This window comes from Sinocyclocheilus anshuiensis, unplaced genomic scaffold (assembly GCF_001515605.1).
Source record: "Sinocyclocheilus anshuiensis isolate Anshui unplaced genomic scaffold, SAMN03320099.WGS_v1.1 scaffold476, whole genome shotgun sequence".
Lineage (NCBI taxonomy): Eukaryota > Metazoa > Chordata > Actinopteri > Cypriniformes > Cyprinidae > Sinocyclocheilus > Sinocyclocheilus anshuiensis.
This window is the reverse complement of record NW_015554139.1, coordinates 1,085,993-1,105,032: the sequence shown is the minus strand read 5'-3', so window position 1 is coordinate 1,105,032 and position 19,040 is coordinate 1,085,993. Positions and strand designations below refer to the sequence as shown.

The following is a 19,040-nucleotide window of genomic DNA, read 5'->3' as shown; positions in this document are numbered from 1 at the left end:
CAGGCATCCTGGCCAAATTTGCCCATTGCCCTCTGACCATCATGGCCTCCTAATCATCCCCATATAGTGAATGGCTTCATCATTCTGTCTTCTCTCCACCAATAAGCTGGTGTGTGGTGGGTGTTCTGGCGCACTATGGCTATCGCACAGTGGCTAGATTAACAAATAACCAGACGCCACCCTGTTAAAAGCGCTATATAAATAAAGGTGACTTGACTTGACTTGACTATGGCTGCCGTCGCATCATCCAGGTGGATACTGCACACTGGTGGTGGATGAGGAGATCCCCCCTTACAATGTCAAACACTTTGAGTGCTTAGAAAAGTGCTATATAAATGTAATGAATTATTATTATTATTATTATTATTAACATCATAACAATCTCTAATTCATCCCACCGAGGACCATGTTTTCCATTGCCTTCCTCCAGGTCAGTCTATAACAGGTCAGCTTGCGTTCTGTCTGAACGGCCATACAAATACAGACAGACTTTCCACAGGGTGGCAACCTGTGATTTCCACAGAACACCAAATGCCATGCTAATTATCTGTGCCACTGAGACTTCCTGGACTAGAAGCACGTTCACAGTCAGCCCAGTGTGGGACAGACATGGACAAACCATCCACCCACTCACACAGTCACTTAGAGCAGACAATCCTATTAAAAACACACAGTCCAGACACACGACATTATAGGCAGCATCTTAAGGGTCTGTAGCTGTGAGCTGCGACGCTTCATATGATGTGCCATTCTCCCACTGCCGCAGTGCATGTGGACATAAACAGCCCGCTTATTCTGATACATTAATCCTCAACTGTGTGTGCCAAACCAAATCTGATAACAACTCGGTCCCCGTCTGTTCATATTCTCTGTCAAATCTCCATGTTCCCTCTCATTTTTGTTCTTGCTGAGCAAAACCTATGTCTATTAGGCAGAGGCTTCATCCACCTGAGCAGAATCACCCCATGCATCAGAGCCGTGCTGGGTTGGAAGTACCATACTTCACAAAGAAATGCTATGGCTCTGTTCCTAAACCTAGTGAGCTGCACCAATGCCTACATGGGCAGCTGTCCTATAATGCAGCATCCTGACTGTAATGAATGCCACGCATTTTGGTGACATTTGCAATTCAGAACTCTATGTAGCAATAGCATGTTGCTAAGCTAAAATTGAAGCACTCTAAAGAACATAAATATTTTGCGATGCACAATGTATCAGCAACATATCAAGTTTTTTTATTATTAATTTGTATCCGTATACTGGAAATACACTACAGTTCAAAGTTTTGGGATCAGTATTTTTTTTTTACTTTTGGAAAGAAGTTTCTGATGCTCAGCAAGGCTGCATTTATTTTATTAAAAACAGAGTAAAACTGTAATATTGTGAAATATCAATACAATTCAAAATCACAATTTTCTGTTTGAATGTACAGTACCTATATAAAAATGTATTCCTATGATAGTAAAGCTGAATTTTCAGCATCATTACTCCAGTCTTCAGTGTCACATGATCCTCCAGAAATCATTCTGATATGATGATTTGCTGCTAAAAAAATACATTTCTTATTATCAATGTTGAAAACAGCTGTGCTGTTTAATATTTTTGTGGAAACCATGATACTTTTTCAGGATTATTTGATGAAACTTCAAAAGCATTTATTTGAAATAAAATAATTTTGTTACATTACAAATGTTTGTAACATTTGAACAAGTTAATTTGTCCTTGCCTAATAAAAGTATTAATTTCTTAAAAAAAAAAAAAAAAAGATTCTTAAAGGGGTCATATAATGCGATTTAAATGTACGTTTTTTATATATAAAGAATTTGCCACTGACGATTCAAATGCGAGTTTGAAGTTTGAAGACTAGCGCTTGTTGTTTGTCATTTCTCCGATCACAAATGCAGACATGGTTTTATGTTTATGCGGCGCGATGCAACGCGTAAAAAGACAGTATAAGTCATTATAATCCGTAATTATGTCCCCACTGGATGCAACAAATGCTTCGTTTATAATGGGTTTTAATGTTTTTGTCTCGTCGCTCAGGCCGGACAGGGCATCACAGTATGGTAGGGGCATAACATTTCTGTCACACGCTTGAGGTATTCGGCCAATCACAACGCACTGGATAGCTGGCCAATCAGAGCACAACTCGCTTTTCAGACCGATGAGCTTTGTAAAAATCGACGCGTTTCAGAAAGTCGGGGCATAGAGGAGTAACAATAATGTACAGTATTTGGAAAATAATGTGTTTTTTTAACCTTAAACCGCATAAACACATTTCATTACACCAAATAATGTTCTTTTTAGCAACATCATATGACCCCTTTAAAGTGGTGTACACTGGGTGATAAGGGATTTTTAATTGTACATAATTATTTTCTCCATTTTTTAAATACTTTTGTGTCATCTAACACTTACAATTTATCTTTGAAAATACTACAATAAATAAGTGTTAAATGTAGCAAATCCCAATATTAATAAATTTTCATTGTGATGCCTAAATTTATTCGTAGCATTTAAAATGAGCAATTGTTGTTTTACTTTTTTTTTACTTGTTTTTTTTGTTTTTTTTTTTGTTTTACAAAATAGTTTCTAATTTTAATGTCTGCCATAGCATCAAAGTAATTATGGGCTTATAGATATTGTCCAGAATTTTGAAATCAGTGCATCGACTGTATCAGTATAGTGTAATTAGCATGTACTTCTCAATACTTTTTATTGCATGACTTACAACTAGATTTATAATTATTTCTCTTGCTTTGTCTGCGATCTTGGATTTATCTTCACTGAGACTCCATCTCCACAAAGCATTCATGCAATACTGCTCGAGATGTTGAGCAAGAAATATTAGGAGACAGGATCCTGCCAACCTGTCTTTAAAAAACAGTCAATAGTCTGTCAAATTGTACTATGATGCTTCAGTTTCATAGATTGTTTCATAAATCTCATTTGTCTTCAGGTTATCACGTGTTTGAAGAATGCACAGTTCGGAAGTAGATAAAACAAAAAATGGGCAGAAGAAAAGGAAAGCTTTAATCCTTGAAATTAGGTAAAAAGGAACACAAAGACATTTGTGTTTTGCACAGAGAAAAAGTGCTGAAGATTGACGTTTTCTTTGTGAGGCTGTGTTGGTACATGCGTACATGACTAGAAAGACAAATCAAATCTAACAGGCTGAATGACATGGTGTACTTCTGCAAAACAAGGTGATATCAAACAAAATGATAATAGGTTGCTGAGTGACGTGCCTATAAAAAATTAGAATGAGGCACTGGAGAAGACATTAATTTCTCATCTTCCTTTAATTTGGAGGGCCATTTTGATGGATGAAATGACTAATGAGGACTGAGATCTCACCTTGAAGCTGATGTCCCCTTTCTTGCAGCACAGGCAGGCTAGCATGAGAAAGACAAATGTGAAGAGGCCAGAGAAGGAGACAGCAACCACCGCCAGAGAGGACGGCCATGACAGCTCACTCAACGGGGAGCCACCTGGGGTGCACAAACAGACATTTAGTATCAAACTCTGCTGATGAACTTCAAACCTCAGACATCAGTGTATAAAGAGTAAATGACTATGTTTAAAGGTGAAGTGTGTCAATTATGTGCCTTTAGCGCACAAACAGATCCAAATCAAAAATGTTTTCAAACGTTTTCCCAAACAATCCTTCCATTTGTTACTTATAGGATACATTTTTCCCATTTATGCCTAAAATTGTAGACTTTTTCTTTAACGTCTGCATGACATCAAAATTGACTCTATTTACTTTGTTAGTGGACATTACTGGTCTTGAGGTGAACAATTAATTTGTGCAAGTTAATCCACAGGAAATCTGAAAATTTGCCAACTTCATAAATAAAAACATTAAAACACCAGATTAAAAAAAAAACAATCCTGACAACAATTACAGGGAAAATTACACTACATTCTCTCGTTGCTTTATGAAGGAAGAAACTATCACGAGCTAATAAGGTTATCTAAAGGTTTCATAACATACAAAGTAAATTCAGGAAATGTGAGGGAATGCAAAGGAGCTGTATATTAATTAATATTGATGAAAATATAATTAAATTATATTGATCAAGTATATTATTCCTCGTGTGGCATTCAAAACCTTCATGGCAAAAAAAAAAAAAAAAAAGATATTTTGCAGAATGCCCATGCTGCTCATTTTCACACTGAAATGGATGAGTTACACTGCCAAACTCCAAAAATTACAAAAAGCTACCATAAAAGGTACCATAAAAGTTAGTCAATACAACTTGTGTCCACAAGTCTTCTAAAGTCATACAATAGAGAGCTGCAGTGATGGCATATTTTGTGGGCCAAATCTTTCAATCTTTATTTAAACACGAAGTTTGAGTTAAAATAGTTTGACAAGAGCGTGAAAATATAGCATGCATTATGTAATAAAATATGAAAATATTTGAGCTTGTGTTAATCAAAGACCTTATTTCAGGCATTTAAAAAAAAAACTACCAAAAATGCTAAATCATTTCAAGGTTTTGAGACTCATTCATGAATCACTCTAGCTTTATGTGAGAAAAAGACCTGGAGAAAAAAAACATGAAATTGAAATTGAAAAGATCATTCATGAACATAATAATCCAGAGGCATAGGAACAACCTGAAGAGCGGGGGAACACATAAACCTATTAGCTTGGTTCATGAATAAGAATTACACTGACATGTACCCACTAGTCCTACCTGACAGAGCAGAGATTGGTAAAATGGCACCAGATAATGATTATCTCCCAAAAAGTAGGGGCTGAAATGTCCCTCGATGTAAAATTGTGGCTGTTTAAACATGCCTCCCAGCTGCCCAGTTTCATTGCTTGTATGCAAATGAGGGAGAAGCGATGGGACCCAGGCCAAAAGCATTTAGGCCTTTTCACACTCTGTCATTACAAGGACACCGCAGGGGCAGGTGTCACATTTTGGACTACTGAGATTTAATCTGACTTTCACTGTAATCCTCCTGTCAGCAGGGGACACACAAAGACACGCTACGCATGTGCTCTCTCTCAGTTGAAAAAGGACATGAGCATCCTGATCTGCAAAACTCTTCACCATAGTAGCCATTTGTCCTGAAATGGAGGAAGTGTCTTGTTTTGCTGATAAACTGACACATGTCACTGTGTTCCACACATGACGTCTGTCAGGGTCATGTGGGTTGTAAGGCCAATGCCTCGAAACAAAAATAGGCATGGGGCGGAAGGTATAAACACAAATACAAGAAAACCAAACTCTGATGGACTCTTTTCCAAAACCTAGTTAGATGTCCTGCTGTATACTACATGCAGCTGTCTTTTAAAGGATCATCCTAATAGATTGTCATCCAATACCGTTTTTAAATTTGGGATCAGTAAGAGTTTTTAATGTTTTTGAAAGAAGTCTTTCAAAAGGCTGCAAAATAGAGTAAAAAATTATTACAATTTTAAAGGAACTATTTTATATTTAAATATATTTTAAAATGTAATTTATTCCTGTGATGCAAAGCTGAATTTTCAGCATCATTACTCCAGTCTTCAGTGTCACATGATCCTTCAGAAATCATTCTAATATGCTGATTTGCTGCTCAAGAAACATTTCTTATGATCAATGTTGAAAACACTTTTTGTTGCTTAATATTTTTGTGGAAACCACCACACATACATACATTTTTTTTCCTGGATTCTCTGATGAATGCAAAGATCAAAAGAACATTTATTTGAAAAAGAAATCTTTTGTAACATTATAAATGCCTTTACTGTCACTTTTGATCAATTGAATGAGTCCTTGTCGAATAAAAGTATTGATTTCTTTCAAACTTTTGAATGGTAATGCAGCTCTGCATCAAACAAATAGCATTCCTCACACAAACCGCACAGTTCATTCAACTCACATTTGATTTCAGTAGTTTGTTGTAAGCATATTACAAAGCTAATGGTTAAATAAGCATAAAAATATAGATTGGGTCAGTAGAGTAAATTTTAATTGCATTGAACTATTTCTATTAATACTTTGTATTAAATTCAAATTTATACTTAATACCACAATGCACTATGGATTGACTTCACAAATGATTCATGCATTGCTGTTTTCAAATTTTTAGAAGTTATTTAACAGTCTTCACATTGGGAGAACAACCATAACGCCATAATAAAGCTGTCTATGTAGGCATCTCAGTGGGTTTTGAAACAGAGGCAATGTGACCCAGGAGCAGCGGAGCATGTGTGTATACACACCACATGCAGAGACACGGTCAGCAAAGTGTTTGGTGTACGAAAGCATTTCTCCCACCCACTCCTGCGTCTCCATGGTAACAGGCTGACTGGCTGACCCATCATGTTGTATTGCACTTCGCTTTTTGTCAAATCTCTCCTCAGCCCCCACCTTTCATAATGATGACACATTTCTGCTGATGCATTAACAGCTGCTCTTTCTATTTTCCTCTCCCTCTTTCATCAGCATTCTCACAATGTCCTAAACACACACAGTTTGGTTCACCTGGGGTCTGTGATACAACATTTCACTGTCATTTTGAAATAAGAGAAGGATGTTACATGTAGACACAAGTATTCAGAATTGCATACTCGTACTACTTGTGCAAAATGCAGTATGCATAGTATACGCATACAAAGACGCAGCAACACCAAAACCAGTTGTCTTAAAGGGTTAGTTCACCCAAAAATTAAAATTCTGTCATTAATTACTCACCTTCATGTCGTTTCAAACCCGTAAGACCTTCGTTCATCTTCTGAACACAAATTATGATATTTTTGATGGAATCTGAGAGCTGTCTGACCCTGCATAGACAGCAATGCAACTGAAATGTTCCCAAGTCCAGAGACCGAGCAAGGAGATCGGTAAAATAATCCATGTGACATCAGGGGTTCAACCGTAATTTTACGAAGCTACGAGAATAATTTTTGTGCGCAAAAGAAAAAAAAAAAAACGACTTTATTCAACAATTCGTCTCCTCCGCGTCACCATGGTGCCATTTTGGAGAGTATCAGCTGGATGTCAACAGCGTATGCTGTAAAGTCTTTTTTTTTTTTCTTTTGCGCACAAAAATTATTCTCGTAGCTTCGTAAAATTACGGTCTTGATGTCTCGACTTGAATTTGAGTAAACCACGCACATCACACGGATGACTATTAAGATGTCTATTAACTTTTTGAAGCATCAAAATTTTGGTGGAATGGACTTTTTAGTGGAAGGAGAGAAATTACCCACTTTTCATTAATAATATATCTTAATTTGTGTTTCGAAGATAAACCAAACTCTTATGGGTTTGAAATGACATGAGGGTGATGAGCATACATACTCACAGAACATACTTTATTAACGCTAGTGGAACACAAATTACTTTCACCTTTAAAGACGAGCAGACAACAACTGATAAAATTGGAGTTGTGGCGTGTATAGAGAATAATAATGAGTGGCTAGTTGAGGGTGAGGGAATATATGGAAGGAAGGAGGGGGCAGCAGTCACTGGGGAGATGAGACATCCTGTTCACTGCATCATAAAGCAGTGTGACTCACTCCTCTCACATAGGATTTCATTTGACAGGGTTCCCTCCAAACTTAATTCTCTTACTAGTTTATCCTCTTTTGTGGGTCTTGCCACTGAACCCAAAAAGCATTTTTCTAGTCTGCTGTTTTCATTCAGGTTTCCCAAAAAACCGACTTCACAAAAAGAAAGGGAAAATTAACAGGAAATAGTATATATTAAACCAGCATTATAAAACATATTTTATTATTACAGCAACTGTGGAACCTGGCAGTTTCCCTTCCATTAATATTTGGAGGGCATACCCATTTTAAGACGTCTCCCTCCCACATTAAAAACATAGGAACGCCACCATAAACGATCAATATGTACCCAAAATTATGATGACTTGCACTAATAACCAGGGTTGGTCTTGCAGCTTTAAATTAGAAACTTGGATTTCAACTGGTTCAGCCATATGGTGTTAGTTACTTAGACAAAAATAATATTAGCAACCAAAGATGTATAATTGTCTGTCAGCTGTCATCTATAAAGGCGGTTTTTGTGCATTAAAGGGTTAGTTCACCCAAAAATGAAAATTAGCCCATGAGAGAGATCAAAACAAAACAATGGTCACGAATTAGAAGTACAAAACCAGGATTTGTAAAGAAGAATGTCGGAGGATTTCGATATAAGCCAAGAGGAGACTGGTTTTCCTTTGCTAAAGTAAGGAAACTTTGCTTCCTTTGCTCCTGTAAACAAACGTTGGCTTTCACGAGACTCACCGGCGCATGCGCAACGCCGACCTCATACGTCATCCGCCCGGAGCTGCTTCCGTGTACAACTGTTGGCGCAACCTAGATTAAAGTGATTATTATGTTTTGAATATGGATATTTTTCTTACAAAAATGCAGCCGTGTGAGGCACTTTTTAGTATGGATGGATGTGCTTTATTTCACTTATTTTGGACTGATGAACTGCAACACCGGCTGACTACCATTAAACTGCTTGGAAGATCAAAGACAATTTTTAATATAACTCCGATTGGATTCATCTGAAAGAATGAAGACATATATGCCTAGGATGCCTTGAGGGTGAGTAAATAATGGGCTAATTTTCATTTTTGGCTGAACTATCCCTTTAAGTTCTCTGGACAGTAACGGTAACGGACCAAGACATATTCTTCACTACACAAGTATTTGCTAAAGCTTCTGCCTATGCAAACTTGATACATCTGTTTTCTGTCACTCCAGCTGCTGTCATGGTGGAGCTACAGTTTGAAGAAAAAAACATGAAGCAAATGGATTGCAAGATTGCATGCTGTGTAACGGACCCCTAAAGCTGCCACAAACAACAAACTAGAAGTCATTCAATTCCAGTGGAGAGTAGTACAGGAGCTGTGTGGAGGTTCAACTATATTCATTCCAGATCTGTTTTGAGCTTCAGGTGCTTTTAATTATTTGAACGTTTGCGGCTAGGCCGTATGAGACGAACAGACCAAATGTGATGTATTCAAATGAAATCCATGAGCTCAAGGTAAGAATTATCAATATTTTTATTAATACCAAAAAATAAAGTGTTATTCTTTAAATACTATTTCTGTAAAATGGGTGGTCATAAATAATTATGCCCAAAATAATAATTTTAAACAAAGATTTGTAGAAGATTTCTTTACAAGAAAATACTATTTCAGTCTTTTTATTTCAAAATTTCACATTTAATTCAAAGCTACATGCAATTTCTGTCTAACTATTTGTAAAATACTAGCAATTTCTGCGAAAATAGCTTTTCAGGTCATCAGTCTGAATTTTTTGGGAGTAAATACAACTGTAAAATGCGGCTGTCACTCCTGTAAACAATCAAAGCATTAAGAGTGACAAGTGTATTTAACTGTAGTGCATACGTGACCTAAAGCACTTAATTTTATGAGCGCCCAGATCCTCTTTAATACAAAGCTGTTCAAAGATGGACACTTGAGACGGTTATTCAAGGTTGCAGTTTCAGCACTCTCTGCTATTGAAAAGGGGCAACAAGAGAAAACGAGGGAAACAACAGATAGATATCAAGAGAAGAGGTTTTAAATCTTCAGCTGTCCTAACAAACTCATTTCACTGCCTCTATAGTGAACTCATGAATTCACAAGAGAGGTTCATTATTAGACACATTGCGGCGAGAAAGCCTCTGTGGAGTTTGTGGTACCACTGCTGTATTCTGATGAAAGACAATGCATGAGGTTCTGCTAATAACACACAGTGACTGCAGAGAGCCTCAGGTGCAGAGCCGCTCAGCTTAACCTGTGCGGTGTGAACGTCCTCTAACCACACAGGACACTCACTGTGGCGCAGTGTGGCTGTTTTACACCTAATCTATCATGTGAGGAAAATAATGTTTTGATAATAACAAAACGTAATCTGATTTCTTTAAGTCTGGATTAAGTTTGGATACGTTTTGGATTACCCTAAAGTCACAAATGTATAGAAGCCCATTTTCAACTCAGAGAAATACATAAAAGATCATTGTAACTTTATTTTATTGTGACTATATATACTATTGTTTAAAGCTTTGGGGTTGTTAAGAGTTTCTTATGCTCACCAAGGCTTGTGAAATATTAACTTAAAATAACTGTTTTGTATTTGAATATATTTAAAAATGTTATTTATTTCTGTGATGGCAAAGCTTCAATGTCACATGATCCTTCAGAATTCATTCTAATATGCTGATTTGATGCTCAAGAAACATTTCGTATTATATATGTTGAAAACGGTTGTGTATTTTTGTGGAAACCATGATACACTGATACATGATCCTTTGATGAAAAGAAAGTTCAAAAGAACTGCATTTTTTATTTTACATTACATTATAAATGTATTTACCAAGACTTTTGATCAATTTAATGCATCCTTGCTGAAAAAAAGTGTTTATTTCTTTATATACAGTATATATATATATATGCAACTTTATATCTCCCAATTGCAACCTTATATTTTCCAATTGTGACTTTTATTCTCACATATACCTTTTTTATTTTTTACTCTGAGTGGGAAACAGGCATGTATACTTATGAAAATAAATAAAAGGGGAAAGCAACAACTTGGTGATTTTTGCATAATTTCCTATATGTAAACACCACAACAATATTACTATTACATGGCCACATTTTATCTTGGAAAAAAAATCATGTTGAATTTTTAGGGTAAGATGCGAATCGAAAGTCAAGTGAGATGGGAAAAGAGGAAATGAGCAAGTCAAGCTGATTTACTGAAACTGGGATTGAAGCAGCAAGTGACTTTAACTTAGAGTATGAAACTGCACATCAAAAACAGGAAGAAAAAGTCGACTGTGATCCATTTTCCAGAACATTATCAAACAAGAGGTTAGCTGGTGAAGCAGTGATATAGATGAAGCAGAGAATATATTGTGTAAACGAGACTGAATAAGAAAGCTAATGGAGGAGGTCACGACTTCAAAATGCTGTTTATAATATTCAACATAGTATACAAAAGCATTGTGATTTGTCTTATTATGACACAAACTGTTTTACTTTACAATAAAATGCCCCACCAGGACTTTTTTTTTTAAGTTCTGCTTTTTTAAGTACACCACTGTTGCCACTCTTCAAACAGCTCTTTTGCATGTCTTTGATACACTCTGCCTCTCTGCAGATGAATGTTTAAAAAGGAACTACCAAAAAAACAACCTTGAAATTCAGTAGTAGGTGTTGTCCAAAAGACATATGACTCCCCACAGACCTTCAGGCTTGGACATTAATTCCAAAACTCATCAGGCAGGAGGCCTTCAGGGGCGAGAGCAGGGCTTTATGAAGCCGTGGCACAACATTGTTGTGGCATCAATAAGTTATCACCTCGTCCTCTGCTAGGAGTGGACACTGTCTGCGAGAGAGCATATTTTAACAATCGCGCTGATGCCTGATAGGAAGGAAGCACAGAAGGGAGGGCCACCTGTGTCCCTATTTTTAGCCTCCATCTCTCTTGCCGTTTTCTCATGTACATGCACTCTTTCTCCTCCTGCCTCAGCACAGCATACGTTTCCAGCTGAGCTGTTCTTTCCCTCATGTTTGTACACTTTAAAGGCACGCATACATACCCACAATGCCTTTCACATCTGTGACCAGCTGCTGACAGCTTTGCAGTTTGCATTCTTCCAGAACAGCATTATTTTAGTGTTATTTATAGTGTTCATGAATGTTTGGAAGTAGGCTTTTTTTCTGTTTTCATTTTAATAGTAGTTTAACTTTAGCTAAACTCAGTTTTAGCTTTATTTTTTAGTAATTTTAGTACTTCTACTTAAAGTTTCTTTTCTACTTAAACATTTCTGATTTTAATTTTTTAGATTTCGAAGTTTTCAACGTTTTTTTTTCATCTAATAATTAATTGTATTTTATTTCAGCCAAAAACAAAAACAATTTTTAATAGTTTTTGTTAACCACAAAAACAACAACAATACTGTTTCAGACAGGAAACATTATTCATCAGACAATGTTGCTTGGGGTCATCTGGACGGGCAGCACATTCTTCCCCTCTCTCACACTAAAAAACAAGATCCAGCTCCATTTGATTCAGTGGATAAGCCTGTATCAGTGGGAATCAGAGAATAAACGATGAGCACTGGAACGCTAGTGGAGGTACTCGTTCAGCTCCACGACAGTATTAACCTTTACACACTGATAATAGAGCAGAGTGCACCAGACTCTAGCTAAGACAATGGGAAAACAGGACCAGTGACATTTAGGGAAGAATATTGGGCCTAGTATGGGGTGGGATGGGGGGAGTGATTCACATTTGTCCCAGTTTGGCCTTCTTGAAGTTTAAGGAACATCAAGAGGGAAAAGTCTGGCTGTGTTACAACACATAGTGAACTGCCTACACCAAAAATAATGGCTTTTAAACAATTTTCACATAGAAATTGCTAGCAAATTTCACAATAATTACAAAATATTCATATTAAATATTACATTTTAATATAAAATGTTAAAATTTATTTTGAAATTGTAGTGTACGTAGGCATCATAGCATGGAAAAACATGCATTGAAAAAAACGCTCTTGTTTCTCATAAAAAACACATATATATATATATATATATATATATATATATAACTATCAGCATTTAAAATGAATTATTTTAGTTTTTTGTGCTGTTCTTTATATCTTTTGACAGCATAGAATTTTAATATTGTCTATTAATCAGTCTTCAGCCTTACAGGGGCAATACATGAAAATACAAGAATTGTCATGCATCGCTTTTTTATTGCTAATGTGTGAACAGTTTGTAACAAAACTTAATAAACGAGACCTTCCTTGACTTCCTAGGTCAGGGCTGTCCAAACTCATTCCTGGAGGGCCAGTGTCCTGCAGAGTTTAGCTCCAATCCTAATTAAACACACCTGAACCAGCTAATTAAGGTCTTACTAGTCATACTAGAAACTTCCAGGCAGGTGTGTTAATAGTGTACTTAGGCATCATAGCATGGAAAAACATGCATTGAAAAAAACGCTCTTGTTTCTCATTTAAAGTTAATCTTTAAAAACACTAATAATTTAATAACAATGGTAAATGTAATCTTTAGCAGATCTCAAAATGAATGAATTTTTCATTCAATTCTGCAGGACACCGGCCCTCCAGGACCGAGTTTGGACACCCCTGTCCTAGGTTGTCTGTGAACGCCTGTATAGACTGTTTTTTTATTTGGCTGGGAAAGTCAAAAGGCTGTGACATTTACGCACACTCCCAAGAGCTTCTTTTCTGTTCTTTGACACATGAAAGGAATGCTTATGTTTAGGTTAATGCCAAAAGTACTATTCTGTGCTGTAATGTCAATGTGTCATGCAATAAAAGATTAATTCAAACTATTGTCTCACACAGCCAGATCTATATAGTCTATAGTCTCAAATGCACTGTACAATCAAATTATCATGACAGTGTAATTTTAATTACCTCATCAGTCAACATGATGCCGGTGAACTGCAGAGCTGGTGCAAAGATATCCACATCGCTATGATCAGATACTTTCTTAACGGCTGCTTTCTCACCACTGTCATTTTTGTTGTGTGTTTATTTTGAGAGCAAAGCGCAAAGCACATATTTAGATATTCATCTAAACATCGCTCTCAGCAGTGTGGATGGCATCTGGATGTTCAATAACAGTGTATTGCTGCAAGAGTAGTTCTAACTTAAAAAAATGTTTTTTTAAATTCTAAGCAAAGAATGAAAAAGAACTTTGCTATGAGTATATGGGGGCACTGAATCACGTTTAGACATTTGTTCATTATGTATAAGCATATGCAAATACGTTGTTGGCTGCAGTTCACTTAACAGCCACCAGTGTCACTAATAACAAGGGTTTCTGAATTCTACATACAGCCCCTTTAACATGAAAATAATCAGTCTGATACTTGGAAACAGCCAGAATTTTATTATTTGTGAAAATTGACTTAATTTTAATACACTTTTATATGTGCTGTACGTTCATATATTTTTTATGTAGTTAGCTTTGCAACATGCTAATTGCAAGCTCTAGTGGAAACAATTTCAGATTCAGAAACAGATTCAGGAATCTGTGTCAATAAAGTAGCTCTGTTTCGGCCTTTGTTTGGCCGCGGAAGCATGGCAGCGGGCTTAGTTTTGAACGCACTTCATTCCATGAAACGCTTATTCTTAGACCCGTTTATTCTGGTAAATAATTGACCAACAAAAAACATATTAAAATTAAGATACAAATTATACCAAACGAAACTCGTTCGAAAAAAAGGGATTCTACAAACAAAAACGTACGAAGTGGTCAAAAAATTATGTCTGACCCACTTCCCTTCTTCCGGCGTACTGCCGTCCAATTTTCCACGCCCTTATGACGTTTACAATTTTCTTAATTAGCAAATTGAACTAAACAAAACACAAACAAATAATATTTAAACATAAATAATATAAAATAAAAATACTTTCTTAAATGGCTACCACAAGCTCCATTTAACACATTTTATCATATTTGCACAGATTTCTCGCCACAATCATTGCAGAACCTATGAAAAAGTGTACAGATTTCAGGAGAGCCTTATCATGGCCTATGCAGAAATACACACAAACACACGCGAGTAAACAAAAAAAAAAGAAAAACATTATTTTCATTAAACAGTCAATGTTGATTCATTGGAAAAGTGCTGTGGTCTGTTCACTGCCCTAAAGAAGAATTGATGCTGACAGCTGCCTTCTGTCAACCACTGAGTGACTGAAACGACAAAACCCACAGAGAGAGGGAGAGAGCGATATATTGCCAAATTGCTATTGGGTGTTGAAGCGCCTGAGAGAATGAAGACATTGAACCACATGGTGAATTGAAGAAGGAATGTTTCTTGGTGAAGGTTGAATGAGGGTGGAGGGTAAACAGCAAGTGGCTCTTTTCATTGCATGTAAAGCATCAAACCACTAGTTCAGCACAGATGGCAACCCATAGTTCTCGTAACCACAGTAATCAACTGGGCTTGACGGGTGATGGGGAGCAAGCAGTCTGAAATGCCCCATCTCAGAAGCTTTACTTCTGGAGCTGTTTACATCTACTGGTTATGAATGAATTATTGTAAACAAGGCAAACAGTCATTGAAAGGATATAATGAGTACTATGGAAGTCAATGGTTACCATCAACTCTTTGGTTACCAACATTCTTCAAAATATCTTCTTTTGCACTCAGCAGAAGAAAGAAACTCAACTCGATTGATTTTAATAGAATTTGGCATTACCATGATGCTAAGTTAAGCTAACAGCACAATACAAAAGTCCCTTTCAAGGAAAATCAGTTCACTCAGCGGCCATATTTGCAACGCCTCCGGGGCAGCTATTTCAGACATGCAAGACCAGCTCCTTTCTACTTGATTGGGGAAATACTAAAACTTAAAAACTGCTTGCCAAACTGACATTTAAATAACATATTTAAAATTTGATCTCATAAATGTTGTTTCTTAAGCTAAAACAGCATTCAAAAAGCATGACTTTACCAATTGGTAAAATCCAGTTGGCTGTTTTGTTTAGAAGGCAGGACTTATTACAGTATATTGCACATTGCACTTTCTTCTATTCAAATTCATTTGAATTAACTGTTTTGGCATATATACAGCCTTAGTGATACTGAGCATAAAGTAAATATAGAAAACAAATACTGGATAAAATAGAATATTTTAAATTAATTAGATTTAATATTTTTATCAATAATTTTTGGTATTGAATTAATTGTAAATATATCAAAATAATAAATTTTTCTCTTTTTGGATGAATTTCCTTCACTGAGTTCACTGAATTGCATTATCTTCTGCACGAATGATACATGTCATGCTGCCTTACAATTTGGTAAAAGGTATCTTGAAAGGAAAATTAATTATTTCGTTATCGTTTGAAACTGACTTTGTTGTCGGGAATCTATGATGCCTTAAAATGCTGTTTATGTTCCAGCTCACTAGGTTTTGGAATATATCTTTTGACCAGAGCCCCAGCTTTGTTGGGTTGGCTTCATCCCTAGATAATTCATAATTAATTACTCAAAGTCATTTATTTTTAGTGCAGGGTATCTTTGCATTGCTGTTCGTTTCATGCCCCCACAGAAACACTTATGAGAACACTAATTTGTTTCACTAAAGTAAGTGTGTGTGTGTGTGTGTGTGTGTGTGTGTGTGTGTGTGTGTGCGTGTGTGTGTCGAGACGCATTCAGGAAGGAGGCAGGCAATGTATTTTTTTGTAACCATTCCCTCTCAGGAACACCATGTGTGACACAGATAAGAAAACAACATCCAAAGACAAAACACACACACATAATTACAAGCAACTTTCAATGCCAATAAATATACTTAAGCTATGCCATCACAAATGATGAATTACACACATAATTTTCTTCTAAAAGCCCAAAGATAATATGAACATCATACAAGGAAACCCTCACCACAGATATGACTATCTAGCATTAAATAAGAACATAATGCCTCTTCCTCTCAGCCTCAAGATCTCTCTCATCAAGAGAGAGACACGCTTTCCTGCATAGTTTACATGCTTTCCTGTGTAGTTCCTTATTTTGACTAATGACAGTTCTTCTCTCATGCACAACATGCACATGTGCTCAGCAGACACTACAAGACTAAAGCTTGAATTGACTGAAAGGAATATTCTGTTTCTTTCAAAGTACTTGAACAAATTTACCTTAACTAACCTCGACTCAGCTGTTATTAAATTTTACACCTACACTGTACCTGATCATACAGTAGGTGTTTGATTTGTTCTTGTTCTGAATGCTCTTCATAAATCTCCCCACATTCTCTCAAAGACATCAACACACTGCAGTCTTCTTCCAGGCCACCTCACATGGCATGCAGCATTCGCAGCATTCATCCAGACGAGGTCAGGATGAGGTGGTGCAATAAATACTGCATGAACTCTCCTGTCAGTAAGAGGCAGTCGAGTGAATTCGACTATAAGTGTGTGTTTGGGAAGGGAGAGACAGCAGTATGTACAAAATCCCATCTTCTTATTAAGACAGACAAGGTTAAAAAGTATATCCAAATGCAATGCACTGGAAATATTGCTCTCGTTTTATAATGGAAATTACTTAGTGGACTAAGACAAATCTTCACAGAAATGAAATCTGAGAATGGTATCTGGGCCTGATTAAAGTATTGTGGTGCCCCTGACGCTCCGCTCCAAGTGTTATTGTTTGACTAGTGCCTCAGAGGCTTGTGTTACTTGGCTTAAAGTTTGATTTATGAAATCTGTTCAGCACTGTCAGGAAACAATATCTGCATAAGCCAGAAGAACAGCAAAGGCAGCATCGTTTCTTCCTGAACCACTGCTTAAGAGTGCTATCTATGTTTTTCTCCAGATAATCTCACATTTCTACTGCACATGAACTCCATAAAGGTTCAAAAAACTGATTTATGACCTGATATCATAGAAGATCTTCAAAGGATGCTGTTGAAGAATCTTTTTAAGTTCTATGTTTCTGTAGATATCCATCTATGTGCCGGTACTTCAAAAAAAACGCTAGTAGATCTCTAGTCCCAAGAAACTACAAATGCACTGATATTAATAGGCTGACCGATAAGCTGAGCATTATTTTCATGTGATAACTAATAAATGTCTGATATAAAAATTCTAGACTACAGTAGATTAAAACTAAACTCAACCATTATAATTTAGGCATCACAACATTATAATGTACAGTATGAAATGTTCTAAATTTGCTAAATATTTAGGTTAATGCAATAATATTTCATTTAAAAGTGTTATTAAATTATTTGTGTTTTTATATATTTATTTTAAGTGATAAAGAAAGGGAAATGTGTGCATGCACAATTAAACATTCAATATAAACTGATATTGATAATTTTGAAAGGCAGATGATAATTGATACTGACACCAACATTTCATACATCCCTAGAAGAAAAAATAAAAACTGTAACATCAAGCTTATTAACAGAAGAAAAAATTTTTTTGACTGTAAATAAAACTGTCAATCATATAAATGGTCATGTTTCTTCAAAACACTTGGATTAAACCCCTCAATTCATATGGATTACTTTTACGATAAGTTTATGAAATGTTAAAGCTTGAAAATGTTGATTCCTTGAATGGACAAAAGTGATGAGAGAACATTAATAGAACTTGTTCAGAAAATGAACAAAAGACATACAGGTTTAGAAAAACATGAGGGTGAGTAAATGATGACAGAATTTTCATTTCTGGGTGAACTGGTAATCTAACTCTTTGAAGTCGACATGAAAAGGAAGTTTCTGTAGACCTTTTTTCCTTATTGTGACATACAGTATGTCTGAGTAAAATGGCTTCTAGAACACAAAAAATGTGTGGGACTCGATTTTGACCATCAGAAATTGATTGGATTGTTTGATTGTTGTTGTTTGCTATTGCTGCAATCTTATGTGAGTGACAGGTTGTCCCGCCTCAAGCCAATCAACACGTCATCAGAGAAAAGATGACGTTGCAAGAGGGAGGGGAATTATTTTAATTAAATATTACAAGGGCACATGAATTTAAACAATCATGTGCACAGATAAATCATTTATAATAAATACTGCAATATTCTATAAAAAATAAGAATGGTCCATTTTGATTTTTAGTGACAAACCTTTATTTTTAAAAGTGTGGAAAGAAATAGCTCATACTTCAGGCACTGGTTGTAAATCTTGTGATGTTATGGTTCTGAAGAGGCCTGAAATACAGCTTTGGGCTGTTGAATTGCATTCTGTTGACTTTCTGAACTTCAGCAATTCACCATGATTTTCAATAAAATCTTGAATTCAGACATGACCCTGTCCATGGTGCTGATTCTATGCACAGGTACAAAAGCCGGTCACCTTCAGTTCAGTCTAGGGCTGCACGATAAATCGCATGCGATATTTAACACGCATCTTATCAGTAAAGCCGGTTCTGTAATCAGCGGTAATTCTCCATCACCTGCGGGCTTTCACATTGAGCAGCATTAACTACACAGAGCCATTGTTCACTGATGAGCTGCGCAAAACCACGTTCATATTCGCGCGATTTTTTGCGCAGCTCGTCAG

General features: G+C 36.3%; 1 protein-coding gene across 1 annotated transcript in view; it reads right to left on the bottom strand.

The window, feature by feature from the left end:
* Positions 1–19,040, bottom strand: part of LOC107670475 (serine/threonine-protein kinase LMTK1-like) — a 47,866-nt gene that overhangs the window by 22,882 nt on the left and 5,944 nt on the right. The window contains exon 2 of the mRNA XM_016463077.1: positions 3,358–3,491. Coding sequence (XP_016318563.1) covers positions 3,358–3,491 — 134 coding nt within the window. The remainder of the gene's footprint in view (positions 1–3,357; positions 3,492–19,040) is intronic.